Source organism: Hyperolius riggenbachi, chromosome 2 (genome assembly GCF_040937935.1).
Source record: "Hyperolius riggenbachi isolate aHypRig1 chromosome 2, aHypRig1.pri, whole genome shotgun sequence".
In the NCBI taxonomy this organism is placed as follows: Eukaryota; Metazoa; Chordata; class Amphibia; order Anura; family Hyperoliidae; genus Hyperolius; species Hyperolius riggenbachi.
The window spans coordinates 349,019,416-349,038,362 of record NC_090647.1 but is presented as its reverse complement, the minus strand read 5'-3'; the positions used below and the strand labels follow the sequence as shown (position 1 = coordinate 349,038,362).

General features: G+C 42.8%; 1 protein-coding gene and 1 long non-coding RNA gene across 2 annotated transcripts in view; one reads left to right on the top strand and one right to left on the bottom strand.

Annotated features, from left to right (window-relative positions):
• Positions 1-14,360, top strand: part of LOC137546760 (N-fatty-acyl-amino acid synthase/hydrolase PM20D1-like) — a 70,722-nt gene extending 56,362 nt beyond the window's left edge. Inside the window, exons 12-13 of the mRNA XM_068269551.1 lie at positions 10,303-10,402; positions 13,958-14,360. Coding sequence (XP_068125652.1) covers positions 10,303-10,402; positions 13,958-14,087 — 230 coding nt within the window. The 3' untranslated portion in view covers positions 14,088-14,360. The remainder of the gene's footprint in view (positions 1-10,302; positions 10,403-13,957) is intronic.
• Positions 1-18,947, bottom strand: part of LOC137546761 (uncharacterized) — a 73,202-nt gene that overhangs the window by 40,138 nt on the left and 14,117 nt on the right. The window lies entirely within an intron of this gene.

The window sequence follows — 18,947 nt, the reverse complement described above, 5'->3', positions numbered from 1 at the left end:
ATCCCCAGACTCCACTGGATAGATCAATCTTAGGGGGCGTGTGCTGAAAGGTAGTCCCCAGGCACGCCCCATGTACTTCACATACGTCCAAAACCAAAAGTAAATATGCACATATAAAGTAAATAGACAATCTTTGTAAAAGATAGATCTTTCATCTGGGGATACCTCATATTATAATCTCCCCAGCGCTCATGCATATTAGCACATGGGCGCAGATGGGGGAGGGGGCGCAAGATATATATGTATGTATGTACAGTGGAGGAAATAATTATTTGACCCCTCACTGATTTTGTAAGTTTGTCCAATGACAAAGAAATGAAAAGTCTCAGAACAGTATCATTTCAATGGTAGGTTTATTTTAACAGTGGCAGATAGCACATTAAAAGGAAAATCAAAAAAATAACCTTAAATAAAAGATAGCAACTGATTTGCATTTCATTGAGTGAAATAAGTTTTTGAACCCTCTAACAATAAAAGACTTAATACTTAGTGGAAAAACCCTAGTTTGCAAGCACAGAGGTCAAACGTTTCTTGTAATTGATGACCAAGTTTGCACACATTTTAGGAGGAATGTTGGTCCACTCCTCTTTGCAGATCATCTCTAAATCCCTAAGGTTTCGAGGCTGTCTCTGTGCAACTCTGAGCTTGAGCTCCCTCCATAGGTTTTCTATGCGATTAAGGACCGGAGATTGACTAGGCCACTCCATGACCTTAATGTGCTTCTTCTTGAGCCACTCCTTTGTTGCCTTTGCTGTATGTTTTGGGTCATTGTCGTGCTGGAACACCCATCCACGACCCATTTTCAGTTTCCTGGCAGAGGGAAAAAGGTTGTCGTTCAGGATTTCACGATACATGGCCCCGTCCATTTTCCCGTTAATGCGATTAAGTTGTCCTGTGCCCTTAGCAGAAAAACGCCCCCAAAGCAAAATGTTTCCACCCCCATGCTTGACGGTGGGGACGGTGTTTTGAGGGTCATAGGCAGCATTTCTCTTCCTTCAAACACAGCGAGTTGAGTTAATGCCAAAGAGCTCTATTTTGGTCTCATCAGACCACAGCACCTTCTCCCAGTCACTCACAGAATCATTCAGGTGTTCATTGGCAAACTTCAGACGGGCCTGCACATGTGCCTTCTTGAGCAGGGGGACCTTGCGAGCCCTGCAGGATTTTAATCCATTGCGGTGTAATGTGTTTCCAATGGTTTTCTTGGTGACTGTGGTCCCTGCTAATTTGAGGTCATTCACTAACTCCTCCCATGTAGTTCTAGGATGCTTTTTCACCTTTCTCAGAACCATTGACACCCCACGAGGTGAGATCTTGCGTGGAGCCCCAGAGCGAGGTCGATTGATGGTCATTTTGTGCTCCTTCCATTTTCGAACAATCACACCAACAGTTGTCACCTTCTCTCCCAGCTTCTTGCTAATGGTTTTGTAGCCCATTCCAGCCTTGTGCAGGTCTACAATTTTGTCTCTGACATCCTTGGACAGCTCTTTGGTCTTTCCCATGTTGGAGAGTTTGGAGTCTGCTTGATTGATTGATTCTGTGGACAGGTGTCTTTTATACAGGTGACTAGTTAAGACAGGTGTCCTTAATGAGGGTGACTAATTGAGTAGAAGTGTCTAACCACTCTGTGGGAGCCAGAATTCTTAATGGTTGGTAGGGGTTCAAAAACGTATTTCCCTCAATGAAATGCAAATCAGTTGCTATCTTTTATTTAAGGTTATTTTTTCGATTTTCCTTTTGATGTGCTATCTGCCACTGTTAAAATAAACCTACCATTGAAATGATACTGTTCTGAGACTTTTCATTTCTTCGTCATTGGACAAACTTACAAAATCAGTGAGGGGTCAAATAATTATTTCCTCCACTGTATGTATGTATGTATGTGTGTGTGTGTATATGTGTATATATATATATATATGTATATATATATATATATATATATATATATATATATATATATATATATATATATATATATATATATATATATATATATATATATATATATATATATATATATATATATATATATATATATATATATATATATATATATATATATATATATGCCCCATAACACATAGATTCATACTCAGGTGATTCATATCTCAAATAACAGCGCATGTGGACTCAATATTATAGCAGCAGCATGTCCTATTTAGGTATCCATGACATCAAAATTGCCTCCGCTGTCGTCCATTGTGACACCACAGCACAATCTCTGCCGGTACGAGCAGTGGGATGTAGCATGAATGCAGGGTTTAGACAGGCAAACCAATAGGGTGCCTGTGCGATGCATGGGAAGCATTCCCCTACACATGGGACGTAACCAATCAGTAATAAGCTTTACCCCCGCTCGCCGAAACCATAGCAGCAAACCCCCGACGTCATCCCCAGGAGGGGGGGGGAGAGCAGGGGTTTGCATACATGACCCCTCTCCACTAACTACCGAGTACAAGCCCCCTCACTCTTCATATAGGGGGCGTTCACAACACCATGCGACCAATCCGTCGCATAGATGTCATCCAAGGAGGCGTAGATATTGTCAGTATGTAAAAAAAAAAAGTGCAGACATCCCTTATACATGTCAATCCGCATACAAAAATATACAAATGCATATCCCTGCATAGCCTACTGCTTATAAATCACGTAGGGGCCGTTCTCAACACCATGCGACCAGTCCGTCGCATAGATGTCATCCAAGGAGGCGTACATTGTCAGTATGTAAACAAAGCGCGGACATCCCTTATACATGTCAATCCGCATACAAAAATATATACAAATGCATATCCCTGCATCCCTTACTGCTTACAAATCACATAAGGGCCATTCTCAACACCATGTGACCAATCAATCGCATAGATGTCATCCAAGGAGGCGTAGGTATCGTCAGCATGTAAACAAAGCGCAGACATCCCTTGTGCATGTCAATCGGCATACAAAAATATACAAATGCATAGCGCTGCATCCTATAGTTTTTACAAATCACATATCACATAGGGGCCGCTCACAACACCATGCGACCAATCAGTCGCATAAATGTCATCCAAGGAGGCGTAGGTATCATCAGCATATAAACAAAGCGCAGATGTCCCTTATGCATGTCAGTCCACATACAAACATATACAAATGCATATCCCTGCATCCTACAGTGCTATCAAATCACACAGGGAGAACACTTATGTGGTATAGATACAAATACAGCGATCTCGCATATACTGTATATACCTGAAGTCATGCATTGTAAGCTCGCAAGGGCAGGGCTCTCACCCTTTTGTGTCATGGAATGTTATTAATTCAATTGCTTGCACACTGTTAGAAATTTATACATTTTAGTCATCCTGTTAAATCAAATTGTAATCAGCAGTGCTGTATCTTGTATCAGTGTTCATATTTTCATGTATATCATTGTCTGTATCATTATGTATCCCTTGTTTGTTTTCTTACATTGTACAGCGCCACGGAATATGTTGGCGCTTTATCAATAAATAAATAATAATAATAATCAAACGTAATCGTAGCGCAAGTGGCTAATAGCCATCTTATACTCATCAATCAACTAGATATGGAATGACCGGACCCTCAGAACCAAACCCACATATCTTTATAAACATAAACATAGATAGCTCACATACACTTACGGATACCTTACTCTCAGGAGGCCATATTATATATAGGGTGTGAACGTAAAACCCTCATTGAGGCCAACGGGAGACAAAGAGCCCAAGCGGTATATCCACTTGGCCTCAATTTTGCGTAGTTCTTTGTCAAGGTTGCCACCCCTTGGGCCTAATTTCCAACACTGTAGACCCCAGAATTTGATGTCATTTGTCCGCCTCCCCATAAAATTCATTAATATAGTGTGCCACTGGAGTATTGCGTCTATGCTCTATATCACCCATATGCTCAAGGAACCTCTCTCTAAGCTCTCTTGTGGTCTCCCCCACGTAGAACTTTGGACATGTGCATTCAGCGATATATACTGCTGCCCTAGTCCTACAGTTCATATATGAAAAGATCTCATATCTCAAGAAATTCTTCATTGACCCCAAAAATTTACAGAGAGCTACAATCTTGCATGCCTTACAGTGGCCACATTTAAACATGTCCTTAGTTGGATTAGGCAACCATGTCCCCCCAGGCTGTCTCTCCTCTGTATACATAGTATGTTTCAAATGGTCTTTTAAGTTTCTTGCCTTGCGGTATGTAATCTGCGGTTTAGGGGGGAGAATTGCTCTGAGGTTACTATCCTGTAACAAAATTGGCCAATGCCTTCCAAGGATGCGATAGAGATCTTTTGATTGGGATGTAAATGTCGTGATCACCCTGCACTTCCCTCCATTTTTTTCTTTTTCCAACTTCCTAGAGTTGTCACACAACAAAGTTGATAGGGGCTTACAAACAGCCCTATTATACGCTTTGTTGATAACATGAGGGGGAAAACTCTTGTGTTGGAATCTCCTATACAATGTGTTGCACTCCTTCTGGAATGACTCTTCCGATGTGCAGTTCCTTTTGGCTCGCAGGAACTACCTCACCGGTATCCCAGCTTTCAATGATCGTGGGTGCTGGCTGTTCCACTGTAAAAAGGAGTTAGTGGAGGTAGCCTTCCTGTATATCTCTGTTTCCAAAGAGCCATCCTCTCCCTTTCGTATGCATACGTCCAGGAAGTTGATCTGTTTGGAGCTAATCTCTGATGTAAAATACATTCCAATGTCATTCTGATTAAGAATATCGACAAAATCCTTGAAAAGCTTCTGAGGCACCTCCCACAAAATGAGAAGGTCATCAATATACCTCCCCCAATATAAAATGTGGGAGGTGAAAAGTGAGATGTCGTCAGAGAAGACCATTGTGTCCTCCCACCACCTTAAAAACAGGTTTGTGCACGATGGGGCACAAGCTGTCCCAATCGCACTGCCCTGTATCTGTAGGTAATACTTCCTATCAAATAGGAAGTAATTGTGTTCTGGGATAAACCAGAGGTGGGACAAAACAAAATTGGAGTGATTGGTAAACTGAATTTCCTTTTGTTTTCAGGAAAAATTGTACAGCCTGAATGGGCGATATTACTATAGAGTGCCTCCACGTCAAGGCTTGCCAGGTGCGTCTCCCCCGTCACTCTAATATCCTGTAAACGATTCAAAAGATCTTTGATATCCCTGAGGTATGATGGTAAGGCCTCAACATGAGGGTGTAAGACATTATCCACAAATTTACTGCACTGCTCTGTCAGAACTGTTCCCTGATATTATGGGTCTACCCGGAGGACTATGTATATTCTTGTGCATTTTTGGGAGGGCATAGAAAGTGGCCACAGTGGGTTTCTTCATGTACAGAACATCATGTTCTCTCTTGGTAATTAACCCATTACTCAATCCCCTCTTCAAAAGTATTTTCATTTTCTCAAGGTAACAGAGGCGCCATTCGTGCTACTGACGAGCTACTGTTTGTCCCCTACCTTATTGCCTGATGAAGCGGGCTATGCCTGCGAAACGCGTTGCATCTTTTGGGGTACCAATAATAAATTTATTTTTTTAATTCAGACAGTATTTTGAGTCTGCTTTCCGGAGGTAAGTCCACCACTGCCTCCCAGCAAATTTAAAAAATTTTTTATTACCTTTTATCCTGCTGGGGCCTCTGTTCTCTTACGATAATACTGTGTCCACCCCTGGTGGAGGGGTGACCTACCCCTACTTTCCTGATCTACAGAGAGCGACATCTTAATCCTGAGTGAGGACAGGTCTAATCTCCTCACCTGCATCTACAGTGGTTGCCTAAGAGGTAACCCACGCTTGTGAGTATATTCATCTCACACTTACATTTTTCCACGGTTTCCAATACATACTACACTATATTGGGCTCTCGGTGTCTCCTATTTTTCTCAAGGTAAGGTTTAGTTGGGTTATTATCCAGAACTCTGTACTTTTTTTTTGTCGTCCAGAATGTTCAGTCACATCTGCCTGTACGAAGGGTTGGCATAATAACCAAATCCCCCCCCCCCTTGTTGGATGGTTTAATTACTATTTGCTGTGTGTCCGACAATTGTTTAAGAGCTACCCGTTCACGATCCGTGGGATTATCATCTGACCTATTAGCCTTCATCCTCTCAATATCCCTGGTAACCAGGTCTAGAAAGATCTGTATGTTGGCATACTGTCCAATAGGAGGACAGAACGTGCTCTTATTCTTAAATCTTAAATCCAATAAATAAATATTCATTATTTGTTCACACTCCGGCAATATGCTCGCCCTAGAATCCGCTATGTAGCCTTCCGCATTTTCTCTCAAAAGTTCATTCAAGTCCCTCAGTATATTTCTATATTTCTCCTCAGCCCTCACATTCTTCATTTTGGGTGAGTTCATATATATTTTGTAGAGCCAATTTGAGAGTTAACAGATTTATGTCCTTTATAGTGTCAATATGAGAGAGTTCAGATTTAGGAACAAAAGATAAGCCTTTTTTCAATAGTGAAACATGATTTTCTGAAGTGTGAAATTTGAGAGATTGATAATGGACATTTCGTCTGTGCCCACCAATGTATGTGCATCTACCAATCCTCCTCCACCCTGTGTCCCCGTTTCTTGCCTGTATAACCCCATCTCTCTCGATTTCTGAGGTTTTTTCGTGGAGCTATAGGTGGGGTTTGTTCCAAAAAAGAGGAAGATTTAGTAGAGTTGGGAATGGCCCTATCACTGAACTGTGATCTAATAGCTCCTCGCCTATTCATATTACCACGGCTCCTCTGTTGTTTATTACTCATACCTTCACTTTCAGAGGCTGACCCAGATTCAGACGTGGAAGGGGTCTCTGACCCATCCATAGCTCTATTAGGTACTGTGCCCTTAGTAGCCTTATTAGACCAATTATATACTCCGCCAAATGTAAAGTCATTAGAGTCCCTCAGGAATTGTTTGTGTTTCTTATACACCGTGATCTTATTTTGTAATTTCATCTCTAGGGACTTAAAATCAAGGTGTTCAGAGTATTTCAAAAGAGCTTTTTGTGCTTCTAATAGTTTACCATTTGTTAAAGTCCCTATCATCCGTGAGTGAGTTCAGTCTTGTTAAAATACGCAAGCCCCGAACTGTAATTTCCTTCTCTATATAGGTCGAGAAACGAAAGACCTCCCACCAAGATCGTGTTTGGTCTTTGTACAATTGAAACACATTTTTAAAGGCATTAATCTCTACATTTGGACTTTAAAAGAGACTCTGTAACAAAATTTTGAGCCTTATTTCTTCTATCCTATAAGTTCCTATACCTGTTCTAATGTGCTCTGGCATACTGCAGCCTTTTATAGTTGCACTGTCTCTGTAATAAATCTTTTCTTCTCTCCTCTGTCGGGTCTGTCGGGCTCAGGCTGGAATGTGTGGATTGTGCAGCACTGCTTGTCATTGGCAGAAGCTATACACACCCTCTTCAAGCTCTGCATGAGTCACACAGTGAGCTGTTCTCAGCCTATCTCGCTCTGGTTAAAAGCCATGTTTTTTGTTTGTAAACACTGCATAAAAATGGCAATTACAAGCCAGGATTGCAGCAGGAAGTGGCAGAAACAGCACAGAGGGGCCCAGGAGAACATAAGGAATAGAATGGTATGCTTTTTATTGTAAGAATTTTAGAGTACAGATTCTCGTTAAGCCACTGTGTCACTGGGTACTTGAGTCCCACTAGATGTCAAGGAGAACACCTGTTTTGCTTCGGCCATTAGTGCAATCCTATCTGGTGTAGAACTGAGGAAACCTGCCATGATTTAAATGAGTATAAAGGACACTACATAAACTGAAACCAAACACAGAAAAACAAGAAAATTGGGATAGATAACAGCACAATAACACTGGGACCCACTGATCCCTATTGGCCCCTTATACAGTACAGGTAACGTATTACCTTAAAATATAACTTTTATTAATTAAGATAAAAAGGTGCAGTGCTTACTTTTGGTTTTGGACGTATGTGAAGTACATGTGGGGGGCATGCCTGTGGACTACTTTTCAGCGCACGCCCCCTAAGATTGATCTATCTAGTGGAGTCTGGGGATGATCAGGTGCTGACTAATGGGGAGGTGTGGTTTACTAATTAGGGTGTGGTACCCTCTTGTGAATCTCTATATATACCTGAGTATCAGGTTGGCTCTGACTTGTGCTATACCTATTCTGTCACGTTGTTATGCACTTTTAGCACTTTTTATTTTTTTCCCTGACCAAGCTTAAATGTTGTAATTAAGCAAAACATGTTTATTATGTGGGTGTTAGTGGTGTGGGGGGATTACTATTTTTCTGCCGATGACCTAGTCTATGTGGTTATAGCTACTTTTTTTTAAACTGTAACCCCCCTAGCATTCATTGAGGGGCCGCAGTCTATTACTGGGCAGATTAGTATATGTATTGGCTGGAAAGTGTAATGGTTAAGGGCTCTGCCTCTGATGTAGGAGTCCTGGGTTCAAATCCTGGCTCTTCCTACTCAGTAAGCCAGCACCTATTCAGTAAGGAGTTCTTTGGGCAAGACTCCCTAACACTGCTACTGCCTACTGAGTGCGCTCTTGTGGCTGCCTCGCAAGCGCTTTGAGTCCGACAGGAGAAAGGCGCTATACAAGAAAAGGAATTATTATTATTATTATTGGAGTATGTGGATCCGCTATCCCTGACTGATTCACTTACCATTGTGTGGTTAATGTGGGGAGGCTGGGTTTTGGGTTATCGCTGCACCCGGACCCACATGTCTACTTGTGGCATGTTTATCTAATGCTAGAACCTACTGTTAACAATACTCTAGCCAGTCATATGTTTTTGTGTGTCCCCCCCCCCCCCCACCCCCCCACCGTATATGTTTAATGATGATGGTGTTGTAGCCCTCTTTTTTTAATGAATGACTAATAAAAGTTATATTTTAGGGCAATGTGTTACCTGTTATGTATAAGATCGGACCTATTAGATGGATCTATTAATTTCCAACCGGTCCAATCAAATTGCGTTAGATTTTGCTTTGATAAGTACCCAAAATCTATTGCAAAATTGATCTGAAACAATTTGGATGTCTACACACAATGCAATTTCTTATTAGATCCATCTAATAGATCTGTCTATCTGTTGGAAAATTGTACCGTGTAGATGAGGCTTTAGGCTTGTAAATTGTAGAGAGGAGTTCTCAACCCAAAGCGGAACTGAAAACTGATAAAAAAAAAATAAGAGTTTAACTTACCTGGGGCTTCTGCCAGCCCTTGCAGCCGACACGTGCCTTGGACCGATACCAGTTCCTTCACCGCGGCTCACTTTTTTTTTTTCCCCTTAATGGAGGTCGACTTCTAAGTCAACCACCATTGCGCCCTGGCCAGGAGCCCCCTGCACAGTACGAAAAAAGTCTCTACAGTGCCTGCGCAGTATGTGTCCGGCTACGGGAATGAGAACGAGGAGGTGTGCAGCCAGGACCGCGCAGGCGTAGTCCCAGCCCCCCCCCCCCCCCCCCACTGCGTGACGTAAAAGTGAGCCGCGGCGTGGGACCAGAGCATCGGTGAGTGGCTGTGTGGGAACAGGTCAGCTGCAGAGGGCTGGCAGAAGCCCCAGGTAAGTGAAACTCTTATTTTTATTTTTTTTAGTTTTCAGTTTCGCTTTAAAGTTTAGTTAGTAGCCCATCCAGTGGCAATTTTTTTTTTTTTGCTTGCGCCCAGGCTGTAAACTAAATCCCTAAGTCACTTTATTGACCATAGGAAGCAGGCAGAGACCCTAGAAATACAATGTCTCTTTATTGTGCTTCAGTAAACCTTGCCTGATCTGGGCCCTTGTTTTTCTGGGTTGGTTCATCTGGAGAAGTAGGATGCCTCATGTATTTATTTGTCTTTATAACTTATTCTCTGAGAGAGATATATTTTTGGGCGCCTCTACGCTTCATCATCCAGTGGCAACGTTTTTGTTGTTTGTTACATGTTTTTCTGTAAATATTCTAAATAGCCTTATACAAACAAATCCAAAAGTTCTAAAATAATTTACGGTATGCTGCAAGTAGTTTTTTTTCTGCAATTTTTAAACAGAAGTTGAAATCTTCATTCATGTTTATTGTATGCATAGTGATTGCATTTTTGAAAATGTACAAGTCCCACATTGTTTTTACATGTGATTGCTCTTGCAGTGTAAATTAAAAAAACAAACCTAAAACCATAACTGCTTACAATGCTAGAATGAAAATATTAGGGATGGATAGTGGGCAAAATAACTTTCACTACAATAACAAAAGGTTTCAATAGTACTAAAACAAGAATGTAAGACTATTCAGTGAACTAATTTATATCATGTATTGCTTTCTAGGTGTCTGTGTAGGAAATACTGATAGCCGACATTTTGTCAACTTAACGGACAGCATCTATCGCTTTAGCCCTTTTGTGCTAAAACCTGAAGATGTGAGCAGGTAAGATTCAGGAGGGCTGGTTCAATATATAATTACTTTTCACCTCTATTTCAGCAACCCAGTTAGGTTCAGGAGAAAGATCTATTCTTTCATGTCCCCCTGAACCTCTAGTTGTTTGTTAAATGAACAGCAGCTTTAGGGCCCTTTTCCACTAGCAATCGCTAGCGTTCACGCTGAACGCTAGCGATTGCTGAATCGCAATTAGCGGCGATTCCCCGACGTTCGCGGCCGCGATTTTGCTATGCTATGCACTGCATAGCAAAATCGCGGCAAATATCGCTCCGCCGCGCGTTCCCGACAAAAACGAATCGCGGTAGTGGAAATGACCTACCGCGATTCCTATGTTAAAAAGCAAACCGTAGCGATTGTAAAATCGCTAGCGGTTTGCGTTTTTGCGATTCAGTTTGCGCTGGTGGAAAAGGGCCCTTAGTGTAGAGCAGTACTTCCCAACCCTGGCCCATATGCAATTAACTTTTTCTCCTGCGTTTTCTCCTATGTTATATTTTCAAAATTGTCAATGAAATGCCTTTTAAGCCACCAGCAAGCAAGAAAATTCTCTGAATAGTTTTGATAGTACTTTTTGAACTATTTTTTGGTACTTTTTCAGTTGCAAAGTGCTGAAAAGTTATTTTAAATAGATGAAAAATTATCCCCTAGGAGAAAACGCAGGAGAAAACGTTAATTGCATATGGGCCCTTGTCTTCAAAGCCCACAGCAAACAAACATTCCCAGGTAAGTTAATTAGTGTCTGTAAGGGACTTGCCTCCAGGATCCAGCGATGCGTCTGTCTCTGCCGAGAGCGTCCTGGCACTTCTGCATCTGTGCGCGCAGCCCCTATCAACGCTGGCGTCCCTCCTGATGGGGCTGCCCTCCCTCTGTGCATTCCAGGGCTGGTGCAGGACGGACCTTTTGGAGCAAACGTCCGTCCTATTCATTAAAGTGAACCTCCGGACTAAAAATCTACTCGGCAGAACTGAAAAAGTTTGGTGTTTCTTTAACAGTTTCACAGCATCAAAACTTTGTTTTTCTTACCAAAGCATCATTTTTAGCTGTATTTTTAGCTAAGCTCCACCCATCAAAGAAAACTGCCCGTGCTTTTTTTTTTCCTGATGTTGTGCAAAGCATGATGGGATTTCCTATGTTGCTGTTCACGTTGCCTAGCAACTGGGAGGGGTGATCAGCAAACAGGACAGTTAGAACTGTGTCTCATGCTCCCTGTCACCTCCTTTCAACCAAAAAGATGGCTGCCCTCATGAAATCAAACATTTGCCTGTTCTTTTTAAACGGGGGGGCGGGGGGGTAAGAAATTATATTACCTATCTATTTCAATTAACATAACTAATATAACTAAATGGCAGTATATTTGTTTAGGCTGAAGTTCCTCTTTAAGAAAATGGAGGACTTAGTGTCAGTTGACAGTTTTGTATTTGTAGTCTTGTATTTGGTGTCAGCTGATCTGTTAGTCAGCTGACACTCAGGCAGGGCTGCTGTGTTTGGTGCTGAGAGGGAGTGGCCAGCCACTGATTGGATGCTGTCAGTATTTAAATCTTGCTGTGACAGTTGCATGTTGCCCGTGATAGCTCTAGCTTGCTGGTTGCTGGGTGCTCTGTGTTGTGCTGTCATATAATGGATTACCTGGATTTTGACCTCTGCATGTTATTCAACCTTCCTTGTCTGCCGCCTGAACTGATCTCTTGCCTGGATTATCAGTACGATTGTTTGCTGCCTGGTTTTACCTTGGATACGTTTTTTGACCTCTTTTTGCCTAGCCCTTCTGTATTGCGATTTATCTGATCACCCTGTATGACCCCGGACTGTTACTGAATCCTTGTTTGGCCTGGAAGTTTATTTGCTCACCCTGCATTCAGCTCCAATACCCCTGTGGGTGGATTTCCACAAAACATGCTCCGTTGGTGGTACTTGAAGACATTGTTGGGAAGCACTAGCGTGGAGTACTCCTATTGTAAATAAGCCCCTAAAATAATTTTTGTTCACTCCAGTCTTTCTGTCAGTGTGTGTGTGTGTGTTTGGTTCGTCTGTTGAACAAGTTAAGGAACCATCACCCTGGGCGATAGCAATTTAACCAAAGACAGGTGCTTTACCTCCTGACACGTATATGATGTGTACACACCTACAACTGCTGTTGCCACAAGGGATTAATCCCTCAGGTACAGATACCTTGTTCTGCTCTAGCAGAGTGATGCCTATTTCTATGGGGGAGTGACGACTAAGCATGACAAAGCTGCTTCAGGCAGGAGGGGTTAAGGCCTCGTTTCCACTTACACAATTTCAGCAATGTTTTTGGCAACACCCAGTGATGCGATCTGCAGGGACATCAGAAGTGATTAGAGTGCACTCTTTCATGTCCACATCCATGCGTTGGGATTCACATGGAATCTCAGAACATGGTTACATGCATTCTGGCACGTTCCCGGTGCAATTCCATCCATCACAAATGAATGAGATCGCAACCACTTCACAGAAAATTGCAGAGCAATGCAGTGCCTTACATTGGGATGTCCACCAGCATTGCCCACAGTGCGGACATGGAAACAAGGCTTAAAAGAGGGGATCAGTACCGTTTAACCTTCCTGGCGGTAAGCCCGAACTGAGTTCGGGCTATGCCGCCGGAAGGCACCGCTCAGGCCCCGCTGGGCCGATTTGCATAATTTTTTTTTTGCTGCACGCAGCTAGCACTTTGCTAGCTGCGTGCAGTGCCCGATCGCCGCCGCTACCCGCCGATCCGCCGCTATCCGTCGCGCCGCAGCCGCCCCCCCCCCCCCCCCCCCCCCAGACCCCGTGCGCTGCCTGGCCAATCAGTGCCAGGCAGCTCTATGGGGTGGATCGGAATCCCCTTTGACGTCATGACGTCGGTGACGTCATCCCGCCCCGTCGCCATGGCGACGGGGGAAGCCCTCCGGGAGATCCCGTTCTTTGAACGGGATCTCCGGATCTCCGATCGCCGGCGGCGATCGGAGGGGCTGGGGGGATGCCGCTGAGCAGCGGCTATCATGTAGCGAGACTTTGTCTCGCTACATGAAAAAAAAAAAAAAAAATTAAAAAAAAAGATTTGCTGCCCCCTGGCGATTTTTTTTGCAAACCGCCAGGAGGGTTAAGGAGAACTATAGTGAGAGGTATATGGAGGCTGCCATCTTTATTTCCTTCTAAGCAATACCAGTTGCCTGGAAGCCCTGCTGGTCTATTTGGCTAAAGAAGTGTCTGAATCACACCAGAAACCAGCATGCAGCAAATCTTGTCATATCTGTCAAATTTGTCAGAAACACCTGATCTCCTGCATGCATGTTCAGGGCCTATGGCTGAAAGTATTAGAGGCAGAGGATTAGCTGAATAGCCAGGCAACTGGTATTGCTTGAATGGAAATAAATTTGGCAACCTCTATCTATCTCGCACTACAGTTCTCCTTTAAATCTCTTCCTGGGGGACACCTGTACACATGCTCGAATTTTGTACAGTGTAGTGGGTTAGAATAATGGGAAAATGTTTCCATGACGTTGCTAGCTGTGGTTAAAAAACTGTTTTTGCTTCACTTTCTAGGATTCATGGCCTGAATGAGCGCATTTCACTGAAGAACTTTAAACAACTTGTCCAGTTTTACTATCAGCTCATCCAAAATGCAGATTCTGATGAAGTTCCTGTGGCTCATCAAGCCATTCACGAGCTATAGAGAACTATAGAAATGGGAAACTGTCTGGTGGCATCGTTAGACAACCAAGCAAGCATCAACAATAGCCTGTCTTTTCTCACCATATGTAACTCAGGAAAGTGAAATACTTTACTATTTTGTATTTATTGTAAAACCTGAATCTAATAAAATGAAATCGGGTTTGTGAAGGGGAAGCAAAATGGCAGCTATTAATATAATTTATTTCTTGTGTGACTTCTTAAAATGGCTTGATACATTTTTGACCAATAAGGAAAATAGAAACACAAATCATGATTATACAGTGTGTTTGATTTTTTTTTCTAAGGTTGGTGAATTAAAATGATCTCACAAACCTGGACAAGATTTTTTCTTTTAAATCTCTCCTGTAAGGCAGCAACAATTTGCCACCTTTGCCTGGGTCCAGGCCCGGATTTACCTCACAGGAGCCTATAGGCGCAAATGTCACGGCACCTTAGACATCACCCTCCATGAACCTACAAACCCCCACCAGCTGGCCCTTCTCCCTTACGTCTCTTGCCCATCATAGGTAGCTAAAGATGCCCCTTAGTGTTAGGTAGCCAAAAGTACCCTCAATATTAAGTAGCTAGAGGTGCCCCCAAGTATTAGGTAGCTAGAGGAACCTCGGAATGAAGTAGCTAGAGGTATCCCTGACTGAAGGGAGATCCCGGCAGTGGAAAAGCCGGAGAGCAGGGTATGTAACCTCATTTCGGGAAGCACTGTGGCATAGTGGTTAGCTCTCTTGCCTTGCAGCGCTGGGTCCCTGGTTCGAATCCCAGCCAGGGCACTATCTGCAAATAGTTTGTATGTTCTCTCCGTGTCTGCGTGGGTTTCCTCAGGGCACTCCGGTTTCCTCCCACATTCCAAAAACATACAGATAAGTTAATTGGCTCCCCCTAAAAAAATTGGCCCTAGACTACAGTACTTACACTACATAATATAGACATAAGGCAATGGTAGGGATTAGATTGTGAGTGTCTGGGTCATATCAGAACATAATTAGATCAGTAACTGCAGACATGTGCAGTGGTTTGTTTTGTTTTGCTTTTTAATAAATCCAGCATGCATGTAAAAAGGGCACTGGAAAATTTGGGCGCAGGGTGAAGCTGAAAAATGTCTCAACAAATTTCCTGGCAGCATACATTTTAATTCCCTCTCCAATGCGTCATACAGTGGGGGTAAGTTGCAGTTCGGCTTCCAGCTATTGCTGGTGGCCCAAATGTGCTTTTTGTCATAATTTGGGCTCCGTCTTTTGCTGGGAATCAAATTACTCACTGAGCACCGCTATAGCTGTGCTTCGCATTGGCGCCCTTTCTACCTGTCTTGTAAATGGAGGCTATCCCGCATTTGTTAAAGGCACATTCTTGCACACGCATGTGTTTGCAAAAGCACAAACTGTAAATTTCTAGCCTTTCAGCAATTCGAACTGTTCTTCGACCTTAGTAAATACTCTTTTCTCTTTAGATGAGTTATTGAAAAGAGGCGGTTAAGCTTTGTGTTTAGTAATTTGTGTAACACTTCAGTTCCACTTTAAGCATTATCGAGGTATACAAGTGCCTTTTTAAATCCTTAAAATAGTTTTGCCTATAAAGTCCATGTAATACTCTAAGGCTTGATTTATCAGCGACTGCAGATGAGATATGGAACTTGTGCTCTAGCCATGAGAATATACACACTTTGCGTAATTTTTCCACGTTCAATCAAACATTTCAGACATCAGCATAAAAACCATAAAATTACCTGGTTACAAGTTAGTTAAAATAATTGTTTCAACACCATAAGATATTTTTTGGGGTGTAAATATTAGGACAGTCTGTAAATGAATTCACAAGCCAGCTTATGGTATTGTAGGTGCTGCATGACTAGTCGCTATCATGTGTTTGCTAGTGGAAGGGGAAGTACATTTCCAGTTCAGTAAAACAATATTTAAGGCATACACCCAACAAGTCTGACTCATTTGTGGGTATTTATTTGTGACAGTGTTTTTGGCCCAGAAGTGACATTTTGGATTTCATAGGTTACACCAGGGTTGCACTACTAACAGGATCTAATTTTGGAGCAGGAGTCTTGAGTCATATGAACAGTGTTCATATCTGCAAGGCATTTTAAAACACATGTGAGATGATCGTGTGACTGTTGGACCTCGTTTGCACTAGTTACCACACACCGACACTGCAATGCATTGTTGAAAAATGAAAACGATATACTGGAGAAAAAATGCATATGGCGACAGTTTTTTTTTTTTTTTCTGTTCATCAGAAAAAAAATGTGAGTGAGCTTATTTATCAACCTCCCCGGCGTTCTATTGAGATCGCCAGGGAGGCTGCGGGAGGGTTTTTTTTTTAATTAAAAAAAAACTATTTCATGCAGCCAACTGAAAGTTGGCTGCATGAAAGCCCACTAGAGGGCGCTCCGGAGGCGTTCTTCCGATCGCCTCCGGCGCCCAGAATAAACAAGGAAGGCCGCAATGAGCGGCCTTCCTTGTTTTGCTTAGATCGTCGCCATAGCGACGAGCGGAGTGACGTCATGGACGTCAGCCGCCTCCGATCCAGCCCTTAGCGCTGGCCGGAACTTTTTGTTCCGGCTACGCTGGGCACAGGCGGCTGGGGGGACCCTCTTTCGCCACTGCTCGCGGCGGATCGCCGCAGAGCGGCGGCGATCAGGCAGCACACGCGGCTGGCAAAGTGCCGGCTGCGTGTGCTGCTTTTTATTTGAAGAAAATCGGCCCAGCAGGGCCTGAGCGGCAGCCTCCGGCGGTGATGGACGAGCTGAGCTCGTCCATACCGCTCAGGAGGTTAAAAGGTGCTGTCGGTACTAATGTGTCTCCACACTGAAGAAATCCACCAGAAAACAGTGTGATGAGGCCTTATAGGCAGAGTTTGTTTATAACCTTCATGCAGAAATTGGTGGCAGGTGGGTCAAGATATGTTTGTATTTCTGCTCTGAAGCTTCTCACTTCCTGTCCAACTAACGGTGTCACCAAGAACAGAAAGTGTGAGGTAATCTTCCCACTAAGCACACTGGCAGAGGTAAACAAACTGGCATGTGCCAACTGATCTCCAGTCCATCTAAACTACAAAGACATTTTGCATGTAAAAATGTCTCTACCCTCCATGAGCAGAAGGAAGAAAAATCCTTAACAATGTTTATACATTTCATGTATGTGTTATACAGACAATACTGTACCTGTATTTTTACTGTGACTACTCAGGTGTTTTACTGTATTAAATACTTGTTGTTGCTACCTGCTCTTTAGATCTGAGTGATTTTTTTTTCAGTTGTGGTATGTGAATCCTCAGAATAGTCAGATGAGCTTGAATCATTAGGGCAGATTTAGTAAAAATGTCTGAGAGAAAATCTTTAATTTCTAGAAAGCATGCAAAGCTGTCTCGGACTTCATAAGATGGCCTTTCAAAGGTGCCCATACATGGTACAATTTTTCATTTTTTTTTTATTAGATAATTTAGTTCGATTATTCCGTTAGATTGAATGTAAAGACTTTTCCAACATGTCTGATCGGATTTTTTATAGAAAAACAGGATAATCGTTTTTTTTCTTGATCGAAAAAAATAAATATTTTCTGGATTCGATTGTTTTGGTTTAAAAAAATGGGAAAATCGAAATTTTTTATTGTACTGTGTATGAGTACCACAAAACAGAAGGCGATAGGTAGGCCTCTTAAAATTGGTGCCGGCTGTGAGAGAATCCTCTGAGTGAGGTAAGATGTAATGTGGCAGCTTTAACAGTGGGGCCAGGGACGGTTCTAGTAACAATGGGGCCCCAAGGCAAAATTAGCCCAGGGGCCCCCCTAACAGACACCCCTTGACCAAAAAGCAGCATTAGGGGTTCTTTGTTGCAGCCAAATTTCCCTACTGGGCCCCTGAGCTGGCTGCTGACTCTCCCCCAATCACCTCCCAACTTAACTGTGCTCCCTGGAGCCCCTGCTGAGTCTTTGGCAGTGTAGTGTATCAGCTGCCCGCCAGCACAGGTGATATGCTGCTCTGCCAAAGACTCTGCAGAGTACCTGGGGAGCAACAGTTAAGATGGGGGAAGACCCTTTGGGGGCCCCTACATGCTCTGGGGCAATTGCCCCCTTTGCCTCTATGGTAGAGCCAGCCATGCATGGGGCACATAATACAGACTATGTTGTGTACCAAATATACAAAATATAGAATTGCTGATTACAATGACAAATATAGCATGATGAATAAAATGCATTACAAATTCCAAGACACAAAAGGTTGAGAGCCCTGCCTTTGCAAGCTTACAATCTGAATGAGTAGGGGCAAGGGGGGGGGGGGGGGGGGGGGGTTGGTAGTATACAAAATGCATACTTAGAGGCAGTTTGTTTTTAGGTTATCTAGTAAGGAGTATAACCCCCCCCCTTTTGGCAGCATTGCTCAAGCTTTAGAAGTAGAAGAAGGTTTGGCACCGGTTTTCCTTGTTATACTGTACCTGTACAATGTTTTGGGAAATTCATGCAAAATTATTGAAAAATTATATGGTAAGTAGTGAATTTACTCTCAGAACACATGCAGATTACTACTTTCTTCCAATTGTGATCAAATGGGCAAGAAATGGGAAGAAGGAACAGTTGTAATCGTTCTGATAAATCTGTAGGAGTGAAAATGTACTGTTTGTGCTGACATCTGAACCAATGACAAAAATTAGATTTCTAGTAAGTCTACATCAAATTGTATACTATCAGATCATGTGAGTATATCAGACATACTTAACTGGACTGAACAAGAAGGTAAATAGAATATGAGACAATTTAACATATATTGTTTATTTATGGAGAGGGGAGGGATTGACCTTAATACATTACGCTTCCTCTGCCTTAAATCTGCTTGTCGGTACAAA